The following is a 20,678-nucleotide window of genomic DNA, read 5'->3' as shown; positions in this document are numbered from 1 at the left end:
AAAGGGAATTTCAGCAGGTGTCATTTGTATATATGGAGAACCTGGGGAAATTTAATCTTCATCACAACAGTTAAAGCTCCAGGTGCCCTGCCCTCTTTTAAATCTAGTCACAGTATAGCTGCAGTATAGCTTCTGCAGCTTTAACTGTTGTGATGAAGAGGGAATTTCACCAGGTGTGACATGCATGCAAATGACACCTGCTGAAATTTCCGTTTCTATGCAACTGTTAAAGATACAGGAGCCCTGTCCTCCTTTTCAAATGGTCACCCTACCCAGTACCCGTTCCTGACACCATCACAGGCACAGGAAGCCACACAGCCCATTCCATTGTGCTTAGATCCAGCTCCATGACCACTTGAATTACTTCCTGTTGAACTTTGCAACGAAATAGTATGTAGGGTTGCTTTTTATTTCTTCTCCCTCACAGTCCCTTTTCCTTTTGTGCCATGCCTTTTAGTCTGTAAGCCTGAGGTCAGAGGCTGTCTTATTATTGACCTTTGCAAGCTTTTCTAGAGGCCTTCTCCCCCCGCTGAAGAATAGATTAAAGATGCTTTAAATAAACAAAATAAAAATAATACTTTTCCTCTCCGTCTCTAGTCCTACGAGAGGGGTTCTATATTTCTGGAGGTGTTATGATAATAATTGTGTTCAGCATTATCATCTCATTTGCAGGTTTGTGATAAATTGGAATAGTCTCTTAATGATTCACAGCTGCCTTCACAAATGTTGGGCTGCAGGAGGGGGAGCATAGAATCAGCTATATAAACTATTTACACTTCACCCCTCCTTGTCAGGGGCGGGGGGAAACCATTTACAAATATAACAGCACATTGGAGTAATAGGATTAGTAGAGCTCAAAAAACTGTGCAGTTGTACACTCAAGTTCACTTAATACACAGTAGCCTGCCTTCTTTTGTATCTGGTCACTCTAGTATAGCTCCTGCAGCTTTAACTGTGGTGATGAAGAGGGAATTTCACTAGGTTCTCCATATATACAAATGACACCTGCTGAAATCCCCTTTTCTATGCAACTGTTAAAGATACAGGAGCCCTGTCCTCCTTTTCATAGGGTCACCCTACCCAAAATAATCAGAAGAGCATAAGAAGAAGTACCCTGATGCTGGATCAGACCAAGGGTCCATCTAACCCAGCACTCTGTTCACACAGTGACCCACCAGCTGTTGACCAGGGACCCACAAAGCAGGACACAGATGCAAAGGCACCCTCCCACCCATGTTCCCCAGCAACTGGTACACACAGGCTTATTGCCTCCAATTGTGGAGGTAGCACAGAACCACCAGAGCTAGTAGCTATTGATTGCTGAATTTGCCACCTACATATGTGGTAGCAAATTCCAAGGAGATTTCATTTGGGATGTTGGAAGAAACCATTTGGGATGTGGGGCTCAGTGAACTTTGGCTTGTTTGCCCCCCCCCCACTCCGACTCTGTTCTAACAGCCATCGACTAGGTTCACACTGAGTCAAGCCAGCTGGTGGATCTTCCACATGTGCAGAGTGGTGCAGCCATGGCAGCAGGAGAATGAGAGGGGAGGTCCATCCAGTGGCAGCAAAATGGGCCATCCGGTGACAGCAAATTGGCTTATAGTGAGTCGGGCCAGCTAGCGGATTTTCAAAGTTTTTGAATTTTCACATATTCTGGCTGCAATTTGCTCAAATTTCCATTATTTGCATGAATAGCGCTGAGAGGAGTTGCAATTTGCACAAATTGCTGCCAGACATTGTGTTGGGTGTGCCGCAGACATCCAGCAAGCCCCCAAAGGGGCAGATTTTCCAGCAACAGGCATTCCTATTGAAAACGTGCAATCAATTCCTAGTTCTACATCTAGGAAATAGAAACCAAATGCACAGTTACAAGATGGGGGATACCTGGCTCAGCAATACTACAAACGAAAAGGATCTTGGAATTGTTGTAGATCGCAAGCTGAATATGAGCCAACACTGCGATATGGCTGCAAGAAAGGCAAATGCTATTTTGGGCTGCATTAATAGAAGTATAGCTTCCAAATCACGTGAGGTACTGGTTCCTCTCTATTCGGCCCTGGTTAGGCCTCATCTAGAGTATTGCGTCCAGTTCTGGGCTTCACAATTCAAGAAGGATGCAGACAAGCTGGAGCGTGTCCAGAGGAGGGCAAAAAGGATGATCAGGGGTCTGGAAACAAAGCCCTATGAAAAGAGACTGAAAGAACTGGCCATGTTTAGCCTGGAGAAGAGAAGATTGAGGGGAGACATGATAGCACTCTTCAAATACTTAAAAGGTTGTCACAGCGAGGAGGGCCAGAATCTCTTCTCGATCCTCCCAGAGTACAGGACATGGAATAACGGGCTCAAGTTAAAGGAAGACAAATTCCAGCTGGACATCAGGAAAAATGTCCTGGCTGTTAGAGCAGTATGACAATAGAACCAGTTACCTTTAGGGTGGATTCCTGCATTGAGCAGGGGGTTGGACTCGATGGCCTTATGTGCTCCTTCCTTCTCTACTAGTCTATGATTCTATGATTCTAATTCCAAACTTAATAACGAATTCATAATATATCGATCCAGGCTCACTACAACTGTGAGCATTACGAATAGATGAGTCTCAACCAAGGAGTCAAGAAATTACAACACTCTGTATAAACACTAGTTTTGATCATTAGCTGATGAGAGTTGAAGCTGAAAACATCTGGAGTACCTGTCCTTGCAGCCTCCAAATATGCCTTGGAATTTCACTTCAGGCGCAATGTTGCTCCTGCACTCAAGAGGCTTTGCAGCAGCCTCCTATGTTGCAAGGTGCTGATACATTTGTGCTGAGGAGCTTGGGAAACGTCTCAACCCATTCCACCGGAATTCTCACGCTTGGCTCACCGACTTACCGTAAAGTAATAGAACTGGGAAGATTTGGCCATGAACTCCGGCTTACATTCAGCCACGCAGATGTCGACATTTCCAGCATGCTGGCTGAGCTTGGCCTCGCCCATCTCACACACTATTCTAGAAGGAAAGGGGGAAATAAGTATTCAGGAGTTGGGAGTTACTCTCGGCTCCCAACGTTATCAGAGTGGATATAGAGTGTGCAGCTTAGAGGCAAAATAGGTATGGTGGGATGGCAGGGTAGGGACAGGTCTTCACTAATGCTGGAGACACCTATCCTTGCAATATATATATATATATATATATATATATATATATATATATATATATATATATATGGGGTTACAGTCCTTGTATTGGTGGGCACACTTGGTCCCTTTGCCTTTCAGCACTGAAGACATCACAGGGGAACGGAGGCTCCAGGATTTCCAAGGACATTGCTAGACGAGGAGTTAGCGCGGTGTGAGGCCCGGTCTCCCTATTGTGCATCCAGATGACGCACAGGGGATCCCGGGGTCAGGCCGGGCTAAGTCCTCCCTTGAACCGGGATAAGTGGATTCGCTTATGGCCTGGCTTTTCCGCAGCCCTGGGCTTAGGCTGGGGCTGCGGAAAGTCTGGCAGGGTCCATGGCTTTTCCCGGCTGCTCACTTACTCGCGAGTAGCCGGGAGAAGCCACGCACTGGGCACAGCATTCCATAGGAGCGCTGTGCCCATCGGGCCAGTGGGGGGGGAATCACGGGGGGGGAGAGATGGGGGCCGGGGGAAAGAGTGGACCCGGTAGGAGAGGGGGGGAAGAACGGGGACGGGCATGGTGGACAGGGACAGGGCATGGCAGACAGGGGACGGAGAACGGGGACAGGGCATTGTGGATGGGGACAGGGCATGGTGAGCGGGGACCGGGGATGGGCATGGCGAGCGGGGGGAGGACGGGCGAGCGAGCAGGAGGGGGGGCATCAGGCATTGTGAGGGGGAAATCAGGGGCAGGGGGAGCAGGGAACCCTTTATTTATTTTTTAAAAAATACTCACTGTTCCGTTGGTGCGCTCCTGCGCACATGGCCCTTTAAGGAAAAAAATGGAGGACGTGACGGGGCTTCCCTCGGCCCCATCGCATCTTACATGTGGACGGGGCCTACAGGCCGCGCTACTTCTAGCGCAGCCTGGCCCTTCCTCCCACATGGATTATCTGGTAGGTCTAGCAAGGCCCCAAGACACAACTCCATTGATTTCACTCTGGGGACAGCTAGCACCAAGCAGAGGGGTTACAGTTGAATCCTGGGAAAGCCACCCTACCTCCTTTGCTGAGGTAGGCCCACAAGTTGCTCATTGAGTCAGGAATCAGGGACAAAGTGGAGAAGGAAGTTGGGGACATCATGTACTCTTTACCTTACCACTCTGTGGAAAACATTGTGGGTCCCCACCAGTACAACTGAAGTCAGCGGTGTTGTTGAACTTGGGCCAGTGGGCCAAACCCAGCCCATCTATGGTGCCAATTCAGGTCCTCCATGGTTCCTGAGATGCCCATATATTTGGGCAGCACAGGGGCAAGACTGAAGGTGGCCGGCCCTGAGTCTCCCTCTGCTTCTCCACTCAGATACATCCCCACTCACACTTCCCTCCATTCATTTCCGCACACTCCTTTCCTATTATTTTACGATCCTATCATCCAATGGAGCAAAGGCACAACCCATAATGCTTATCCCATGTGGGGGGCAGGGGTGTGTTGTGAAGCTTTGAATAACAACCAGCTCTTACAGTTCTTTTGGATGAATCTCTCGAGTCAGCTGTAGGCCCAGTTTCCCCATGCACTGAGAACTTTACTTGAGCTTGCCTTCAAAAGCCATTCCAATCCTCCCAGTTGTGTAGTAACTCTAAGGGGTCCCTATCCTTGCCTCCATGTCACCTCGTTTCAGCATTTAGTGCCCCGAGACTGACATGAAATGGCGGTCAAAGAACAAAGCTGTCTCAGGTCAACAAGTGTTTTGCACTGCCTCCCTGACAATGGACCAAGGACTCTTTAACTAGTGAGTATCTTTGGCCCTGCTGCCTTTACTTACTGCTCAGCTGGGATGTATCCATCCACTAAGGGAACACACTCCACGCCGGCGACCTTGACTTGTGATGCAATGTCGCGGAACTCCAGGCCCAGATTTTCTCCCCGAATGGTCACTCTGGTCCCTCCTTCTCGGGGTCCCCTCACGGGGCTGATCTAGAGGACAAAGATCTTGTTAGGGACGTTGAAATAAAATGAAATAAAACCAAAACCCTGTTTTTTTCATTTGTTTGATTGATTTGTACCCCTTTCTACCAATAAATAAATAAATGGCAGTCTATGCAGCTTACAAAAAGGATTTAAAATAGTTTACAACAATAAAACCCTAACGATTACAAGATAAAAACAGCACCCAACGAACAGACCTACTTACAAGCCAAAGACATTCTTGAATAAAGTGGCCTTTGCCTGCTGTCGGAAGGAGAGCAGAGAAGGAGCCAACCTAGCCTCTCTTGACAGGGCGAGTTCCACAGTAGGGATGGACAAACTCACCTTGGTCCAACATGTGATTTGATTGATTTGATTTATTACATTTATATACCGCTCCATAGCCAAAGCTCTCTGGGTGGTTTACGAAAGTTAAAAACAGTGAACATTAAAAAGTATACAAAATTTAAAACCATCAAAAACACAAACAGTATAAAAACAACGGTATCCATTTAAAAAACAACCGTTCTGGGGGCCGTTAAAAAACAAACAAACTTAGCATTGTTAAATGCCTGGGGAAAAGAGAAAAGTCTTGACCTGGCACCAAAAAGAAAACAATGTTGGTGCCAGGCGAGCCTCATCGGGGAGATCATTCCATAATTAGGGGGGCCACCACTGAAAAGGCCCTCTCCCTTGTTGTCATCCTCTGAGCTTCCCTCGGAGTAGGCACTTGGAGGAGGACCTTAGATGTTGAGCGCAGTGTACGGGTAGGTTCATGTCGGGAGAGGCGTTCCGTCAAGTATTGTGGTCCTAAGCTGTGTAAGGCTTTATAGGTCAAAACCAACACCTTGAATTGGGCTTGGAAAAGTATAGGCAGCCAATAAATAAATTCCTTGCCACCACCAAGTGCCCAGCTGCCATCCGCCCCATTCTGCTCCATCTGTGCCTTTACCCTTGCATGAATGGGGCCTTTTCAGCTGCAATTTATGCAGCAGGGGGAATTACGTAATTTCCAGAGCCTCTATTGTCACACACAATGGAGGCTCCGGAACAGGGTGGAAGTCTGCTAGGCTTATGGTCACTTGACCTGCAGACCCACAAACACGTTGCAGGGTCGTAACTGGGTCCAGGGGGCATGCTGAGATGGGGGAGTCCATTGGACTCCCTGACCCACTCAGGCTCTTGCAAAATCTCTATTCCGCCACCTGTGAATATCCACAGAAAAGACCTTCTCCCATGTCACTACCATCTTAAATGTATTTTACATATATTTTGTCCTACCCCTGAGTTTACTGGGGGGAGAAACAGGGTTTACAGCAATGTCATCAGTATCCAATTTCACTACATCACTTACATTAGCACAGCATCCAGGATCCCAAGGTATTCTTTTCCTATTTGACTACATAGGTTTCTAGACCTCCTGATAATTTCTGGATGTCATAAAAGAAGGGGGTGAACCAAGCAACACTGGGCCATCTGGCATCCAGAGGAACCAAAGGCATCAATTTCATTTTGAGGTGCCCCAGTTCTGTTTGCCAATAGTCTCGCCCTTCCCCCTGTGAATCTTGTGGCCGTGCTGTTTTGTCATCATGCTGTTTTGTAATCCTTAAACATAGCTTTGTCCAGGGGCAACTTTATAGTCCTTTAATTTCATAGAATCATAGAATACTAGAGTTGGAAGGGGCCTACAAAGCCATCGAGTCCAACCCCCTGCTCAATGCAGGAATCCACCCTAAAGCATCATAGAATTCACTCAGTGGCAATAGAAGTACGGGAGCTAATAAATTCGATTTCTCCAACCTGTCTCTCCTACTCCCCCATGGGTATTTCCCTAGATTTGACCCAGTGGTGGGGAAAACAAAATAAACCCTTGTCTCTCCAACTGCACCCATTAGCTGCAACCTATTATATCTCTATATCCATCCATGTGAGATTACTTCTGCCCTAATGGGTTAGGAAACATGAACAAATATGCTTTGCAACAGGAACTTATGCTTTGTGGGATCTGCTGAAAGTCAGAGGAGGAGTCTTCTAGCGGTGGTTAGGATTGCGCAAAAGTTCTCAAGGGGAGTTCAAGGTTATTGCAGAACTCACGTTAGGCTGCGAATGCAGGCTTGTCTCAAGCATGTCCCAAGGTAGGGTTCCTCAACTGGAAAAACAAGGGATCCTTGTTCTGACTGCTGGGTTTATCCTTCACTTCTCGTCAGTCTCACAACCACAAATCAAAGTTTACAGGTAGAAACCTCTTACCCTTTGCCTACATACATCAGAGATGGACAACATGCAGTCCTTCAAGATGCCACCAGGAAGCTGACAAGCAGAGCATGGAAGTGATAGATGCCTCGTGCTGTTAGCTGTGCATCCTTTGAACATCCTTTGAATGCTCAACTTGAAGACGGCTCTCTCCCCCACATTTTTTTTCTAATCCCCCTTTGAAGCTTGCAGAGCTAGTAGCAATAAGTCCATTTTCATGGCAACAAATTCCAGCATTTAAAATAATGTGTCAAATGCCTATCCTTTGTTCTGAACCTACAAGGGCCCATCAGTTCCACTGGGGCCGTTGCTAGACAAGGGTTTAGCCCAGGTTGATACCGGGGTTCACGCCTGTGCGACCAGATGATGCTAAACCCTCCCTTGGGTTGTGGCCCGGTATTTCCGCAGCCCCAGGCTCAGCCAGTTCCGTGGCTTTTCCCAGCTATGCAGCTTACTCGCAAGTAGCCAGGATAAGCCGCACACTGGGCACCGTGCTCCACAGGAGCGCTATGCCCAACGGGCTGGGGAGGGGAATCGCGGGGGGGGGAGAGATAGGGCCGAGGGGGGAAGAGAGGACCCGGCGGGAGAGATGGGGGGAAGAGCGGAGCCATGGTGGGGAAATTGCGGCCAGGGGGAGGGAGATTGCGGCTGGGGGGACCGGAGATCGCGGCTGGGGGGCGGGGGGGCATCAGACATGGCAAGGGGGCATCAGACAGGGAGGGTGGGTGGGGGGCATTGGACATGGCAAGCGGGCAGCGGCAGTGCCAGGTAAGCCCCCACTTACCTTTCTTTTGGAGCTCTGGATCGAGGCAAAGGATCCGCTTCGTCTCGATCCTCTTCGCTTCAATCCACAGCCCCCCCAGCCTTTGCCAGAGACGAATCAAGCCGCCTCGCTATTGCTTCTACGCTCCGAAGTGAAGCAGAGCACAGGCCTAGTTGTAACCAATACTCCAAATACGGCTGCACCGTAGACTTACACTAAGGCGTCATGATACTGCTCTTTTTGGTTCTTGTTTTAAGTCCTCAACCCTTTCATAATATTCCCTAATGTGTACTGTGCCTTCTTCATTGCTTGTTGCATCCTGAGTTGACTCTTCCATTGAACTCTCCCATCACAACCCCAAGAACTCCAATTCAGATCTCATCGGCGTTTGTGAGAAGTTGAACGTAGACTCATTTGCATGCATGCCAATTAATCCCTTTTGAAAGCTTTTCACTGTCAGCCTGACCAGAAATCAAGAGCACTTTAGTAACATTGGTCTGGGAGTGACTAAACCTCACTTGGAGTCCGCAGACAGATTGAAAACATGTTTACTCAGAAGTAAGCTTCAATGGACTCCCCCGAGTTTCCTTTGGACTACATCCTTCAGGCACACTCTTCTCCTCCTCTGTTCCCCACTCAAAGATACTTTGAAGAGGTTTTTAATGCGTTATGAGTCTCGTGTGGCGCAGAGTGGTAAGAGGCAGTTACTGCAGCCGAAACTCTCCCCACGGCCTGAGTTCGATCCCAACGGAAGCTGGTTCTCAGGCAGCCGGGCTCAGGTTGACTCAGCCTTCCATCCTTCCGAGGTCAGTAAAATGAGTACCCAGCTAGCTGGGGTAAAGGGAACTGCGACTGGGGAAGGCAACAGCAAACCACCCCGCTACAAAGTCTGCCAAGAAAACGTCAGTGAAAGCAGGCATCCCTCTAGGAGTCAGCAATGACTCAAGTGCTTGCATGAGAGGTTCCTTTCCTTTCCTTTAATGCGTTTGGAAAGCCTACAAAATGTGCTTGGCCAGGGAGTGCGTGTACCAAGACCGATGGTTTCAGCTGCATATGATCCTGGGGTCAAAGGCTCTCAAGGAAAGGCAGTTCGCAAATTTGGACTAGAAATAAACACAGTTGGACCCGGGATCTTGTCTTTTCCTTTCAACATCTCAGCAACTCTGCCAAGAGGCTCACTCGAGACAATTTGGTTTCAAGGCAATCTTCTTGAAACGTGAGAACTTTGGAATCTTCCCTGGAGGAAACTTGCAAGGCAACACAGGAGCCGGGAAGACAGAAGGCGGTGCTTTGATCCCTAGCTCTTTGGCAGGACATGGGAAGAACAGCTCCAGTTAAACCTCAGTCTCCAAGGTTCACTTTCAGAGACATCAGCAGGCCTACTCCTTAAATTATGGCACCCTAAAATAAATCTCGCAATCCAAATGATCTCTAACTGGGCCCGTTGCTCTCTGGATGAGAGAGACAAAGGCCCTTTCTACACCATACAGGTGTGGAGGGAGGGAGGGGGACTGATCTTGGACTTACTGCCTGACAGGATCGCTCCCCTTGTCCACATGGCCAGCGTGACATCTGGGATGGGAGGAGGGACATCGCGCGAGTGAAGGCGGCCATTTTTTTTAAAGGAAAAGGAGCTCCAGCAAAAAATAAGGTTTTAAAAAAGGCCCAACCCTGCTCCCCATCGCACCCCTGGTGGCCCTGGATTCCTCCTGTCCTGGCTCCTTCCCTCTGATGACCTCCACTACCAACGGGGAGGAGGATAGAAGCCAGGACGGGCGGCCACACACCTCCCATGGTCTCAGGATGATCCTGAGACCACGGGAGGAACTGGGTTTTCCCAGGGAGTACTTATCCCTGGGAAACCCCTCTCCCTGCTGCCGGGAGTCCCTGTGAATCATTTGGACAAACAGGGACTTTGCTGTGACCAGCCCGCATTTTCAGGCGGGTGTAGAAATGGCCAGAAAGAGAGGAAACAGAAGGTCATCCTAGAACAAGGGTCCAGGGTCCAGGTCACATGATCTGGATGAGTCACATGACATCCACAAAGGGCAGGTACAACTACAAAAGTTTCCTGTATTTGCTCCAACTCTTCACCATTGCAGACTGCTGGTTCATCTGCCTTTCATTCCAGTGAGTAAAAAGTGATGGCAAGAAGGACAAGCAGTAGATGCCACCATCTCCTCGCTCACTGCCTCTCTACCTGGCAAGTGAGCAGGTAGCAGATATGATAAGAGAGAGGAACAGGAGCAAGAGGAGCTGGCGATGGCGATGGCGGTAGGAAGGTAGACTCACCGAGGGAAGGGGGCCATTGATGGGGTCTTGCCAAAGGGCCCACAAAAAGGTAAGACCACAAGAACTTGAAAAGAACCCTGCTGGATCAGACCAAAGGTCCATCTTGTCCAGCACTCTGTTCACACAGTGGCCAACCAGCCATCGGCCAGGGACCAACAAGGCAGGACATGGTGCAACATCACCCTCCCACCCATGTTCTCCAGCAACTGGTATATGATCTTGATAGGCTGAAGTGCTGGGCTGAAAACAACAGGATGAAATTTAATAGAGATAAATGCCAAGTTCTACATTTAGGAAATAGAAACCAAATGCACAGTTCCAAGATGGGGGATACTTGGCTCAGCAATACTACAAACAAGAAGGATCTTGGAATTGTTGTAGATCGCAAGCTGAATAGGAGCCAACAGTGCAATATGGCTACAAGAAAGGCAAATGCTATTTTGGGCTGCATTAATAGAAGTATAGCTTCCAAATCGCGTGAGATCCTGGTTCCTCTCTATTCGGCCCTGGTTAGGACTCATCTAGAGTATTGCGTCCAGTTCTGGGCACCACACTTCAAGAAGGACGCAGACAAGCTGGAGCGTGTCCAGAGGAGGGCTACAAGGATGATCAGGGGTCTGGAAACAAAGCCCTATGAAGAGAGACTGAAAGAACTGGGCATGTTGAGCCTGGAGAAGAGAAGATTGAGGGGAGACATGATAGCACTCTTCAAATACTTAAAAGATTGTCACACGAGGAGGGCCAGGATCTCTTCTCGATCCTCCCAGAGTGCAGGACACGGAATAACGGGCTCAAGTTAAAGGAAGCCAGATTCCAGCTGGACATCAGGAAAAACTTCCTGACTGTTAGAGCAGTACGACAATGGAATCAGTTACCTAGGGAGGTGGTGGGCTCTCCCACACTAGAGGCCTTCAAGAGGCAGCTGGACAGCCATCTGTCAGGGACGCTTTAGGGTAGATTCCTGCATTGAGCAGGGGGTTGGACTCGATGGCCTTGTAGGCCCCTTCCAACTCTGCTATTCTATGATTCTATACGTAGGCTTACTGCCTCTGATACTAGAGGTAGCACATAGCCATTAGGACTAGTAGCCATTGATAGCCCTCTTCTCCAGGAATGTATCCAACTCCCTTTTCAAGCCATCCAAATTGGTGGCCATCACCACATCTGGTGGTAGTGAATTCCATAGTTTAACTATGTGGATAGTTAAATGTGGATGACCTGGGTTGCAGTATTATGGGAGAGGGAGAAAAATGTCTCCCTCTCCACATTCTCCACACCAGGCATGATTTTGTATACCTCTTATCATGTCTCCCCTTAGCCTCCTTTTTTCTAAGCTGAACAATCCCAAACTGAACAATCCCAGGTAGGGCCGGCACTCCATAGCAGAGCTGACTCTCAGAGAAACACACACACACACCCAATACCTACACGCACAAATCCCATAGCTCAGAAGAAATCATAGCTTGATTTTGAAATGAGACAGAATAGAATGAACTGGAAAGTGATGAAAAGGGGAGAACCCTAGAGAAACTGAGCTTGAGAGATTCACCCATCACTAGTTTGATGCAATATAAAGTGGCTCCTTACATGTAGATCCGGGGTGGGCAATTTCTTTGGGTTCCTGGAACCCACCAGGGGCTACCTCCCTCTCCACGGCTAGCCTCCTTGGGTGCCAGTTTTTTCTTGGTAGGAAGGCAGGGTATAAGTCTAATTAATAAATAAACCAAAATCACAACGATTTTGGAGCTGAAATTCTCCTGGGAGCACAAGTCTATTTCCTAGGAAGGAGGAAAGGAACCTCTCATGCAAAGCACTTGAGTCATTACTGACTCCTAGAGGGACACCTGCTTTCGCTGACGTTTTCTTGGCAGACTTTGTAGCGGGGTGGTTCGCTGTTGCCTTCCCCAGTCGCGGCTACCTTTCCCCCAGCTAGCTGGGTACTCATTTTACCGACCTCGGAGGGATGGAAGGCTGAGTCGACCTGAGCCGGCTGCCTGAGAACCAGCTTCCGCTGGGATCGAACTCAGGCCGTGGGGAGAGTTTCGGCCGCAGTAACTGCTGCTTACCACTCTGCGCCACACGAGGCTCTCCTAGGAAGGTGTGCCTTATTTGAAAGGAAAATCACCACTTTCTTTGCTACCGTAGCAAATTTGGTGGCTGTGAGTGGAGGAAAGGACCACAAAAACAGCCACTGTTAGGTACATTGGTCCCTAACCTGGATAGACCTTTCATTACAAACCAAGGGTATGGCTAAGGACAGAGAAAGAAAAGGCCTTACTTCCGTGATCTTCGGATTGGTGCACTTGCCCCCGGTCCCCGAGAGCTCCAGCCATCGGTTCTCCAGGATGGGGCAATGGTGTTTCAAGGTGCACTGATTCAGGTCTTCACACCAGCCACATTCATAGTCTGGATCCGCCTTCAGGCACAAGCCGCAGCTGTCTCTCATGGCTCCGCACTTGTAGAGGTGGACTGTTAGGAGAGAACAGGGCAGGCACCATGAAGCTGGGCAGACATCTGTCAGGGATGCTTTAGGGTGGATTCCTGCATTGAGCAGGGGGTTGGACTCAATGGCCTTGTAGGCTCCTTTCAACTCTACTATTCTATGATTCTAAGTGGTCTCTAAACTGGGGGAGTCAGCAGCAGTTGGTTTAGTAAAGGCAGGGGTGAGTGGGCGGCAAGTAGGGTGACCATATGGAAAAGAAGACTGGGCTCCTGTATCTTTAACAGCTGTACAGAAAAGGGCATTCAGCAGGTGTCATACAGTACCTGGTGATATTCCTTCTTCTTCTTCTTCTTCTTCTTCACATCAGTTAAAGCTGCAGGAGCTTTACTAGAGTGACCAGATACAAAAGAGGGCAGCTTTAACTGTTGAGATGAAGAGGGGATTTCACCAGGTGCTGAATGCATACAAAGGTCACCTGCTCAAATTCCCCTTTCTCTTCAACTTTGAAAGATACAGGAGCCCTGTCCTACTTTCCATACGGTCACCCTAGAGGCAATAGCAAAAATGTTGGAGGCATAGGAGTTGGATGGAATAAGAATCCCACAGCCAAATCTTGTAGATAGTTAAGCAAATTCTTATTTCATAGAATCATAGAATAGTAGAGTTGGAACGGGCCTCTAGGCCATCGAGTCCAACCCCCTGCTCAATGCAGGAATCCACTTGAAATGTCCCCAACATTTTTGGATCCATAGGCACATTTGGGAATATGAAAAACTGCTGTGGGCACCACCACAAAATAACTCTCATGTCTTCCATGTGGATAGAGTATTATTTAAGGTCCCCTTTTATAAGGCATCATTATTATTGTTAGTATTATTATTTACATTTATATACCCCCCCACCCCCAGCCAAAGCTCTCTGGGTGGTTTACAAAGATTAAAACACTGAACATTAAAACCGACATACAAAATTTAAAAGCATAAAAATGCATGTTGTTTATTCGTTCAGTCATTTCCGACTCTTTGTGACTTCATGGACCAGCCCACGCCGGAGCTTTCTGTCAGCGGTCGCCACCCCTAGCTCCCCCAAGGTCAAGTCTGTCACCTCCAGAATATCATCCCTCCATCTTGCCCTTGGTCGGCTCCTCTTCCTTTTGCCTTCCACTTTCCCTAGCATCCGCATCTTCTCCAGATTAAATAATATTGGGTTGAAGCCATCCTGAGATAGTTGCACTTGGTTCCCACTGAAATTAGTGGGACTTAAGTGATATCATGACTAAAGTTTCACGTTGATTTCAATGGGACCTACATGCAGCTAATTTACTGTAATCTTATACATGTCTACCCTGGGAGTAATTCCTATTGAGTGCAATGGGATTGACTTTTGGGGGGAGTGTGCATAGGACTGTACCCTAAATCCGACTCCAACTCATTTTTAACAATGGGGTTTATAGTTGGCTCTGCTTAGGGTTTCTTTTGCCTCAAAAGTCTGTGTGTGTGTGTGTGTGTGTGTGTGTGTGTGTGTGTGTGTGTGTAGGATAATGGTGAATGGATGTGAAGGGAACACAACCTCCTACTGACAAATTTCAAGGGTTGGGATGAACTCTGTTTTGGGGGCTAAACTGAATGTGTGCAGGTCACCCCTTCCATCTGCTCAAAGCTCTGGTTCAGGTATGTTTTGTCCACAATTCTTTTCCTGCCACTAACTTGCTGGGGAACATGGGTAGGAGGCAGGGCCGGTGCCAGACTATTTTCACCCACCTACTTTCACCCACCCACCCCAAAAATGCCAACTTTGAATTTTTAAGCGGCTCTGGGAGGGTGGCTTCTGGGCAGAAGTCCTAATGTGGAGCCGCCGCCCCACCCCCACCCCAGCGTCCCTGGCTTCACTTCAGCTGGGCGGGCATGGGGCGCCATCTTGCCCACCCACGCCCAGCTGAATCCTCAGCCCGGGCTGGCTCACAGCCAATGCACGTGAGTGCTGCACTGCGCCCGGCACCCCTCTTAGCTTGGCGCTCTAGGCGGCCGCCTGAGTGGCCTCTACTGTAGCACCGGCCCTGGTGGGAGGGTGCTGTTGCACCATGTCTTGCTTTGTTGGTCGCTGGCCGATGGCTGGCCACTGTGTGAACAGAGTGCTGGACTAGATGGACCCTTGGTCTGATCCAGCATCAGGGCTCTTCTTATGTTCATGTTCTGGTGGAGAAGAATATGGCCTACTCATATACACATCAAAACGAGCAAAGCACCAGTGGTCCGGTCATCTGACCTGATCAGAGCTGAGTTGTTGGTAACATGACATGAAATAAGCCATCCTGTCAAGAGGATTTGGAGGATGGAAAAGCCAAGTTAAAATACACAGCTGAGGGGCTTTAATTTTCAAGTGTTTAAAGAGAGAGAGAGAGAGAGAGAGAGAGAGAGAGAGAGGAGAACAAAACACTGAGTAATTTACAGAGAACGTAAATAAAGCCCTGTGGTAGATGGTAAGGGGAAGCCGTGACTGCTTTGTTCGGAGCATGGAGTGATGCGGCCCGTTGCTAAGGTTACCACTTCCAAGGACAAGTTGAAATGATTCGTTACCTTTGTTCTGCGCTGGGTTGTCAATGTTGAAATTCCCATTCCACACGACTGTCAACTCCACTGGCAGACTGTTAATCTCCATCCCATCATAAGAATACTAAAAGTAAAGGGAGGAAAGTACAAGATAAAACCAACAAGCAAATATATATATTTCACACCTGCTGCTCCAGCTACTGGAAATGGGGAAGAGGGCCTGCCGTACAGTGGTTGCGTTTTTCAACAAACACACAGAGATTTGCTTGAACCCATGCAGCAACAATTGGAAGGACAAGGTTCTGAGGCAAAGGCCCATGTGGTGTGAGAATATTGCTCATCAGAACGCTCCCGCCTTCCATAGAAATTCCTCAGATGTTGCACCTGAGGTTGGACCCAAACCTCCAGTTCTCTTTGCATTGTGGGTCCAGATTTTGTGGTTTGAGGGTGGCCACGGCCAGGTGTACGCCAAAAAGGATGTAGCACTTCGAAAGCAGTTTGAAAACAGTATCTGGAACGTGTTCTGGGCCCCAACAGTTGCAAATACCATTACAAAGCAGTAGTGTAGATCCTGCCTAGATCTTTTTGTGATCTCTCCTGTGGTGGAATCCTGTACATGACACAGCCCCCTTGCTGAAGCTAAGCAGGCTGGGTCTGGTCAATGAATGGCCATGAAACTGATAGAGAAGTGTAGAGTGACCATATGACCAGATTTGCCTGGATTTGTCTGGGTTTTGATGACAAATCCGGGAGGGGGGAGGGGAAATCCGGATTTTTCCAAAGAGCAGCTCTAATGGGAATTAACAAAAATGCTTATAACTCCGTCATTTTTAAAGATAAAGACATGAAACTTGGCATGATGGTAGCTCTTAGGAGTGGCTTTAGTCATACCGAAATTGAAACAGATCCATTCATCCATTGATTTTTTAGAAACGTTTTAAAAATTGAGGTTTTAAAATTATTTTAAAAATCATCATTTTTAAAGATAAAGAGATGAAAGTTGGCACCATGATAGCTTTTAGGTAGGGCTTTAGCCATACCAAATTTGAAACACATCTGTTTGTCCATTGATTTTTAGGAATTTTTTAAAATTTGAGGATTAAATTTTTTTTAAAAAAAGATGTTACTTTTAAAGATAAAGAGATGAAACGTGGCACCATGATTGCTCTTAACAAGGACTTTAGCTATGCCAAGTTTGAAACAGATCTGTCCATCCATTGAGTTTTAGGATTTTTAAAAATGTTTGAGGTTTTAAAATTATTTTTTAAAAGTAATTTTAACATGGTGACCATGTTGTCCTCCTTTTTGGTTTCCAAAATATGGTCAAACTAGGGAAGTGTGAATCAGCAAAACTTGAATTCCATCTTGAAGCCTGTTCAAACTCATTTTTTTTCTTTTTGCATGAAAATCCATGCATATATTTGTGCAATTTTTTTCCAAATGTACACATCCATTAAAATGTACATAAGCTTCTCCCATTGATTAAAGTGTATATCTGCACATTTTTCAAATGTTGCTGGATGTATTTTTTTTTTGGGGGGGGGGCTGCATAATACATAGTGATATCAGAAAGGTATGGGTTTTGACTACCAGTTGCATCCAAATCCATGTTTGACCCAGAAGCTGCGGACTGGGTAAAGGGAAGTGTGAGAAATTTATTTTTGATGAGGATTTACCCAGTTTGTACCTTCTAGACTGAACACGGATTTGGATGAAAATCGGCAGTCACAGTCTGTAAATTTCCTAACTTCAGTGTGATTCACAGGAAAAAAATGCATTCTAAAACATGCGTATATTTGAAAAAATGTGCACAAATATGCTTTAATCAATGGGAAATCAATTTGTACATTTTGAAGTTGTGCACAATTAATGCATACATTTGGGAAAGTACACACGACAATACACATGCACAATTGGGTAGTTGGTGGCATACTTGGGTACACATTCAACATTACACAATCTTTTCTCATTAATTCAAGCATTTTGTGATTATTATTATTATTATTATTATTATTATTATTATTATTATTATTATTATTTACAGTTCTATACCATCCCATAGCCAGTATGGTGTAGAGGGCCAGTGTGGTGTAGTGACTAGACCGTTTGAGACAGTCAAGAGATCTGGGTTCTAGTCCCCACTTGGCCATGGAAGCTCACTGGGTGACTTTGGGCCAGTCACAGGCCTTAGCTAGACCTAAGGTTTATCCTGGGATCGTCCCGAGGTCATCCCTGTTCATGTAAATGACACACAGGGGATCCCAGGAGCAGGCAGGAACAACCCCAGGACGATCCTGGGATAAACCTTAGGTCTAGCTAAGTCCACAGACTCTCAGTCCAGCCTACCTCACAGGGTTGTTGTTGTGAGGGAAAATGGAGAGGAGGATTATGTACACCGCCTTGAGTTCCTTAGAGGAAAAAGGGTGGGATATAAATGTAATAAATAGTAAATAGCTGAAGCTTTCTGGGCAGTTTACATCTGTAAAAAAGAAAGAAAGGATGGCTTTTCAAGCACATTTTTGTAATGTACACAGTTTCGAACACATTACCCCCACCAACAACAAGAGCATTGCAAGCTCAGGAAATATGAGCTTTGCCTACAGACTGAGCTTGCTTTTGGATTCAGGAGGTAACAATAGGATCAATTCTGTTCATAGACAAACTAAAATAAATTTCTCATACATCCCTAGAACTCACTCACGTTCCCCACTGCACAGAGCCGCTGTCCATCTGCAAAGCCACAGGAGCGTACCAGCCTGCCATTTGTACATTTAGATCCTACATTTCTATTCTCGGGGAACTCCAGGAACTGTTCCCAGGAGGTAATATGGACATGAGCTATCCAAGGTGCTGAACATATTTTGGGGAATAGGGTGCAACACAGCTCCTTTAGAGTTCTAGCTGGTTCTGAATAAAACCCAGAATGGATGCACAACCACACCGAAATGAGATCCACCAGCCTCCACTGGTCAATGAACTTGACTTTTGTTTCCATTTGGGAGAGAAAGCAGCATACTAAGTAAAAGAATCCTTTAGCCTCTATCTGCGATCAGAGATAACAAGGGGGTACCTATCCCTGCCTCCTTCCCAAGCCCCCGGTGGACTCCAGGCCAGGGGGCAGGGACTTGGTGTGGGAGGGGCTTGGGATAGGAGGGGTGGGGAAAGGTCTCGCAGGCTGGACTGGGCTCACATGTCAGAAGTTGCCCACTGCTGGGCTAGGAGGTACATAGACAGGCTATTTATTATTTATTTATTTATTTATTTATTACATTTTTATACCGCCCAATAGCCGAAGCTCTCTGGGCGGTTCACAAAAATTAAAACCACAATAAAACACCCAACAAGTTAAAACACAATTACGAAATACAGTATAAAAAGCGCAACCAGGATAAAACCACACAGCAAAGTTGATCTAAGATTAAAATACAGAGTTAAAACAGTAAAATTTAAATTTAAGTTAAAATTAAGTGTTAAAATACTGAGAGAATAAAAAGGTCTTCAGCTGGCGATGAAAGCAGTACAGTGTAGGCGCCAGGTGGACCTCTCTGGGGAGCTCGTTCCACAACCGGGGTGCCACAGCGGAGAAAGCCCTCCTCCTAGTAGCCACCTGCCTCACTTCCTTTGGCAGGGCCTCACTGAGAAGGGCCCCTTGTAGATGATCTTAATGTCTGGGTAGGTACATATGAGAGGAGGCGTTCCTTCAGATAACCTGGCCCCAAACCGTTTAGGGCTTTAAATGTCAATACCAGCACTTTGAATTGGGCCCGGACCTGGACTGGCAGCCAATGAAGCTGGAAAAGGACTGGCATAATGTGATCTCGCTGGCCAGTCCCTGTTAATAACCTTGCTGCCCTATTTTGTACCAGCTGAAGCTTCCGGACCATTTTCAAAGGCAGCCCCACGTATAACACATTGCAGTAATCCAAGCGAGAGGTTATCAGAGCATGGATAACTGTAGCTAGGCTATCTCTGTCCAGATAAGGGCACAGTTGGTATATCAGCCTCAGCTGATAAAAGGTGCTCTTTGCCACTGAGTTCACCTGTGCCTCAAGTGACAGTTCTGGATCCAAGAGCACCCCCAAACTACGGACCCGATCCTTTAGGGGGAGTGCAACCCCGTCCAGGGCAGGGCAAACATCACCTACATCTGCTGTTGATCTGTGGATGAACAAAACACGCTGTGAAAATATGCCAGTGCCCCTAATAATTTTGCTCGTCATCAAGAGGAACTATGGGTTTTGCGGGGCATTGCTATCCTGCATCCCAACCGTTGAATGTCTTATTCAGCCAACCTTTTTGCTTCAGAGACTTGTCCAGGCACTGCCTACAGCTGTTCTCTGTGCCCAAGAGGGCTAGAAACTTGGCTTTTTAAAAGAAAGCTGATATTCTAAGGAGCTGAAGGCAGCACCCAATTCAGTACTATGGAATACACACAACCAAGCCCATAGCTACTAGCTTCCATTACTGCTTATCCTCCATCTCTGATTTAGTTTGGCATTATGTGTTAATTGCAAATTACATGTGACATGCAAATGTGTGAAATGAAATGTTGACAGTGTGTGTGTGTGTGTGTGTGTGTGTGTGTGTGTGTGTGTATGTGTTTTAATGAAAAGCAGAGTTGTGAGGTGATGACTTTGATTGAAGGAATGCCAGTGGGGAGGGTGTTGAAGGCTGTTCCCACCAGCCATATCACTTTTCCCCTACGGTGGTTCGGGATGTGTAATTAACCTTATAAACATATATTTGGAACCGGGGGTGGGGGAAAGAGAAGCTCGAGGGAGCTGAGTTAAGAGAGAAACAACCATGCCTGCACACACACATCGCTGATCCTATGCCCTGAATTGTAGCCTCTTGAGTCTGCTTTTCATTTTCTTTTCTTTTTTTTTAAAAAAAATCAGGATTCTGTTACAAGCGTTTGCATGCAATATGTAGTTTTTTCTCTCCTGGGTACAGAATGGCTTGTAGAACCTAGCATTCCAAGCCTTGATGAGAAGGAGGGGTCCCTTTCTATCCATCGGCATGGAATTCTAGGGTCAAACATGCCCTGTGATTCCTGCCCATTCTATGAGCGTGGACACCGAGTTACAGAGCCATTTCTCTTTGAGCAAACTCAACGCAATTAGCAGGCAAGTGACGGGGCCCAGCGATCACTATCGCAGCCAACGTGTGCGTGTTTTATCAGCATGGTTACCATAGATGTGAAGGCCACTTCCTGGATAACGGTCCTCAGTTTGTTAGTGTCATCTCTCATGCACAGAAACAGCATTTTGATGAGAGTTCTGTGCAGAACTGTAAGACAATGAATAATA

General features: G+C 47.0%; 1 protein-coding gene across 4 annotated transcripts in view; it reads right to left on the bottom strand.

Moving 5' to 3' along the window:
* The window catches only part of PLXNA4 (plexin A4), a 695,664-nt gene that overhangs the window by 105,228 nt on the left and 569,758 nt on the right, over positions 1-20,678 (bottom strand). For 3 of the 4 annotated variants that reach the window (XM_063134640.1, XM_063134642.1, XM_063134641.1), the window contains 4 exons: positions 15,397-15,493; positions 12,656-12,846; positions 4,927-5,078; positions 2,874-2,991 (listed from right to left, as the gene is read on the bottom strand). In XM_063134640.1, the coding sequence (XP_062990710.1) occupies positions 2,874-2,991; positions 4,927-5,078; positions 12,656-12,846; positions 15,397-15,493 (558 nt within the window). Of the gene's footprint in view, positions 1-1,902; positions 1,943-2,873; positions 2,992-4,926; positions 5,079-12,655; positions 12,847-15,396; positions 15,494-20,678 lie in introns of all 4 variants that reach the window. The other variant, XM_063134643.1, reaches the window with a different exon arrangement.

This window comes from Elgaria multicarinata, chromosome 9 (assembly GCF_023053635.1).
Source record: "Elgaria multicarinata webbii isolate HBS135686 ecotype San Diego chromosome 9, rElgMul1.1.pri, whole genome shotgun sequence".
In the NCBI taxonomy this organism is placed as follows: Eukaryota; Metazoa; Chordata; class Lepidosauria; order Squamata; family Anguidae; genus Elgaria; species Elgaria multicarinata.
Note: the sequence above shows the minus strand (reverse complement) of the source record. Positions and strands in the feature narration are given on the sequence as shown.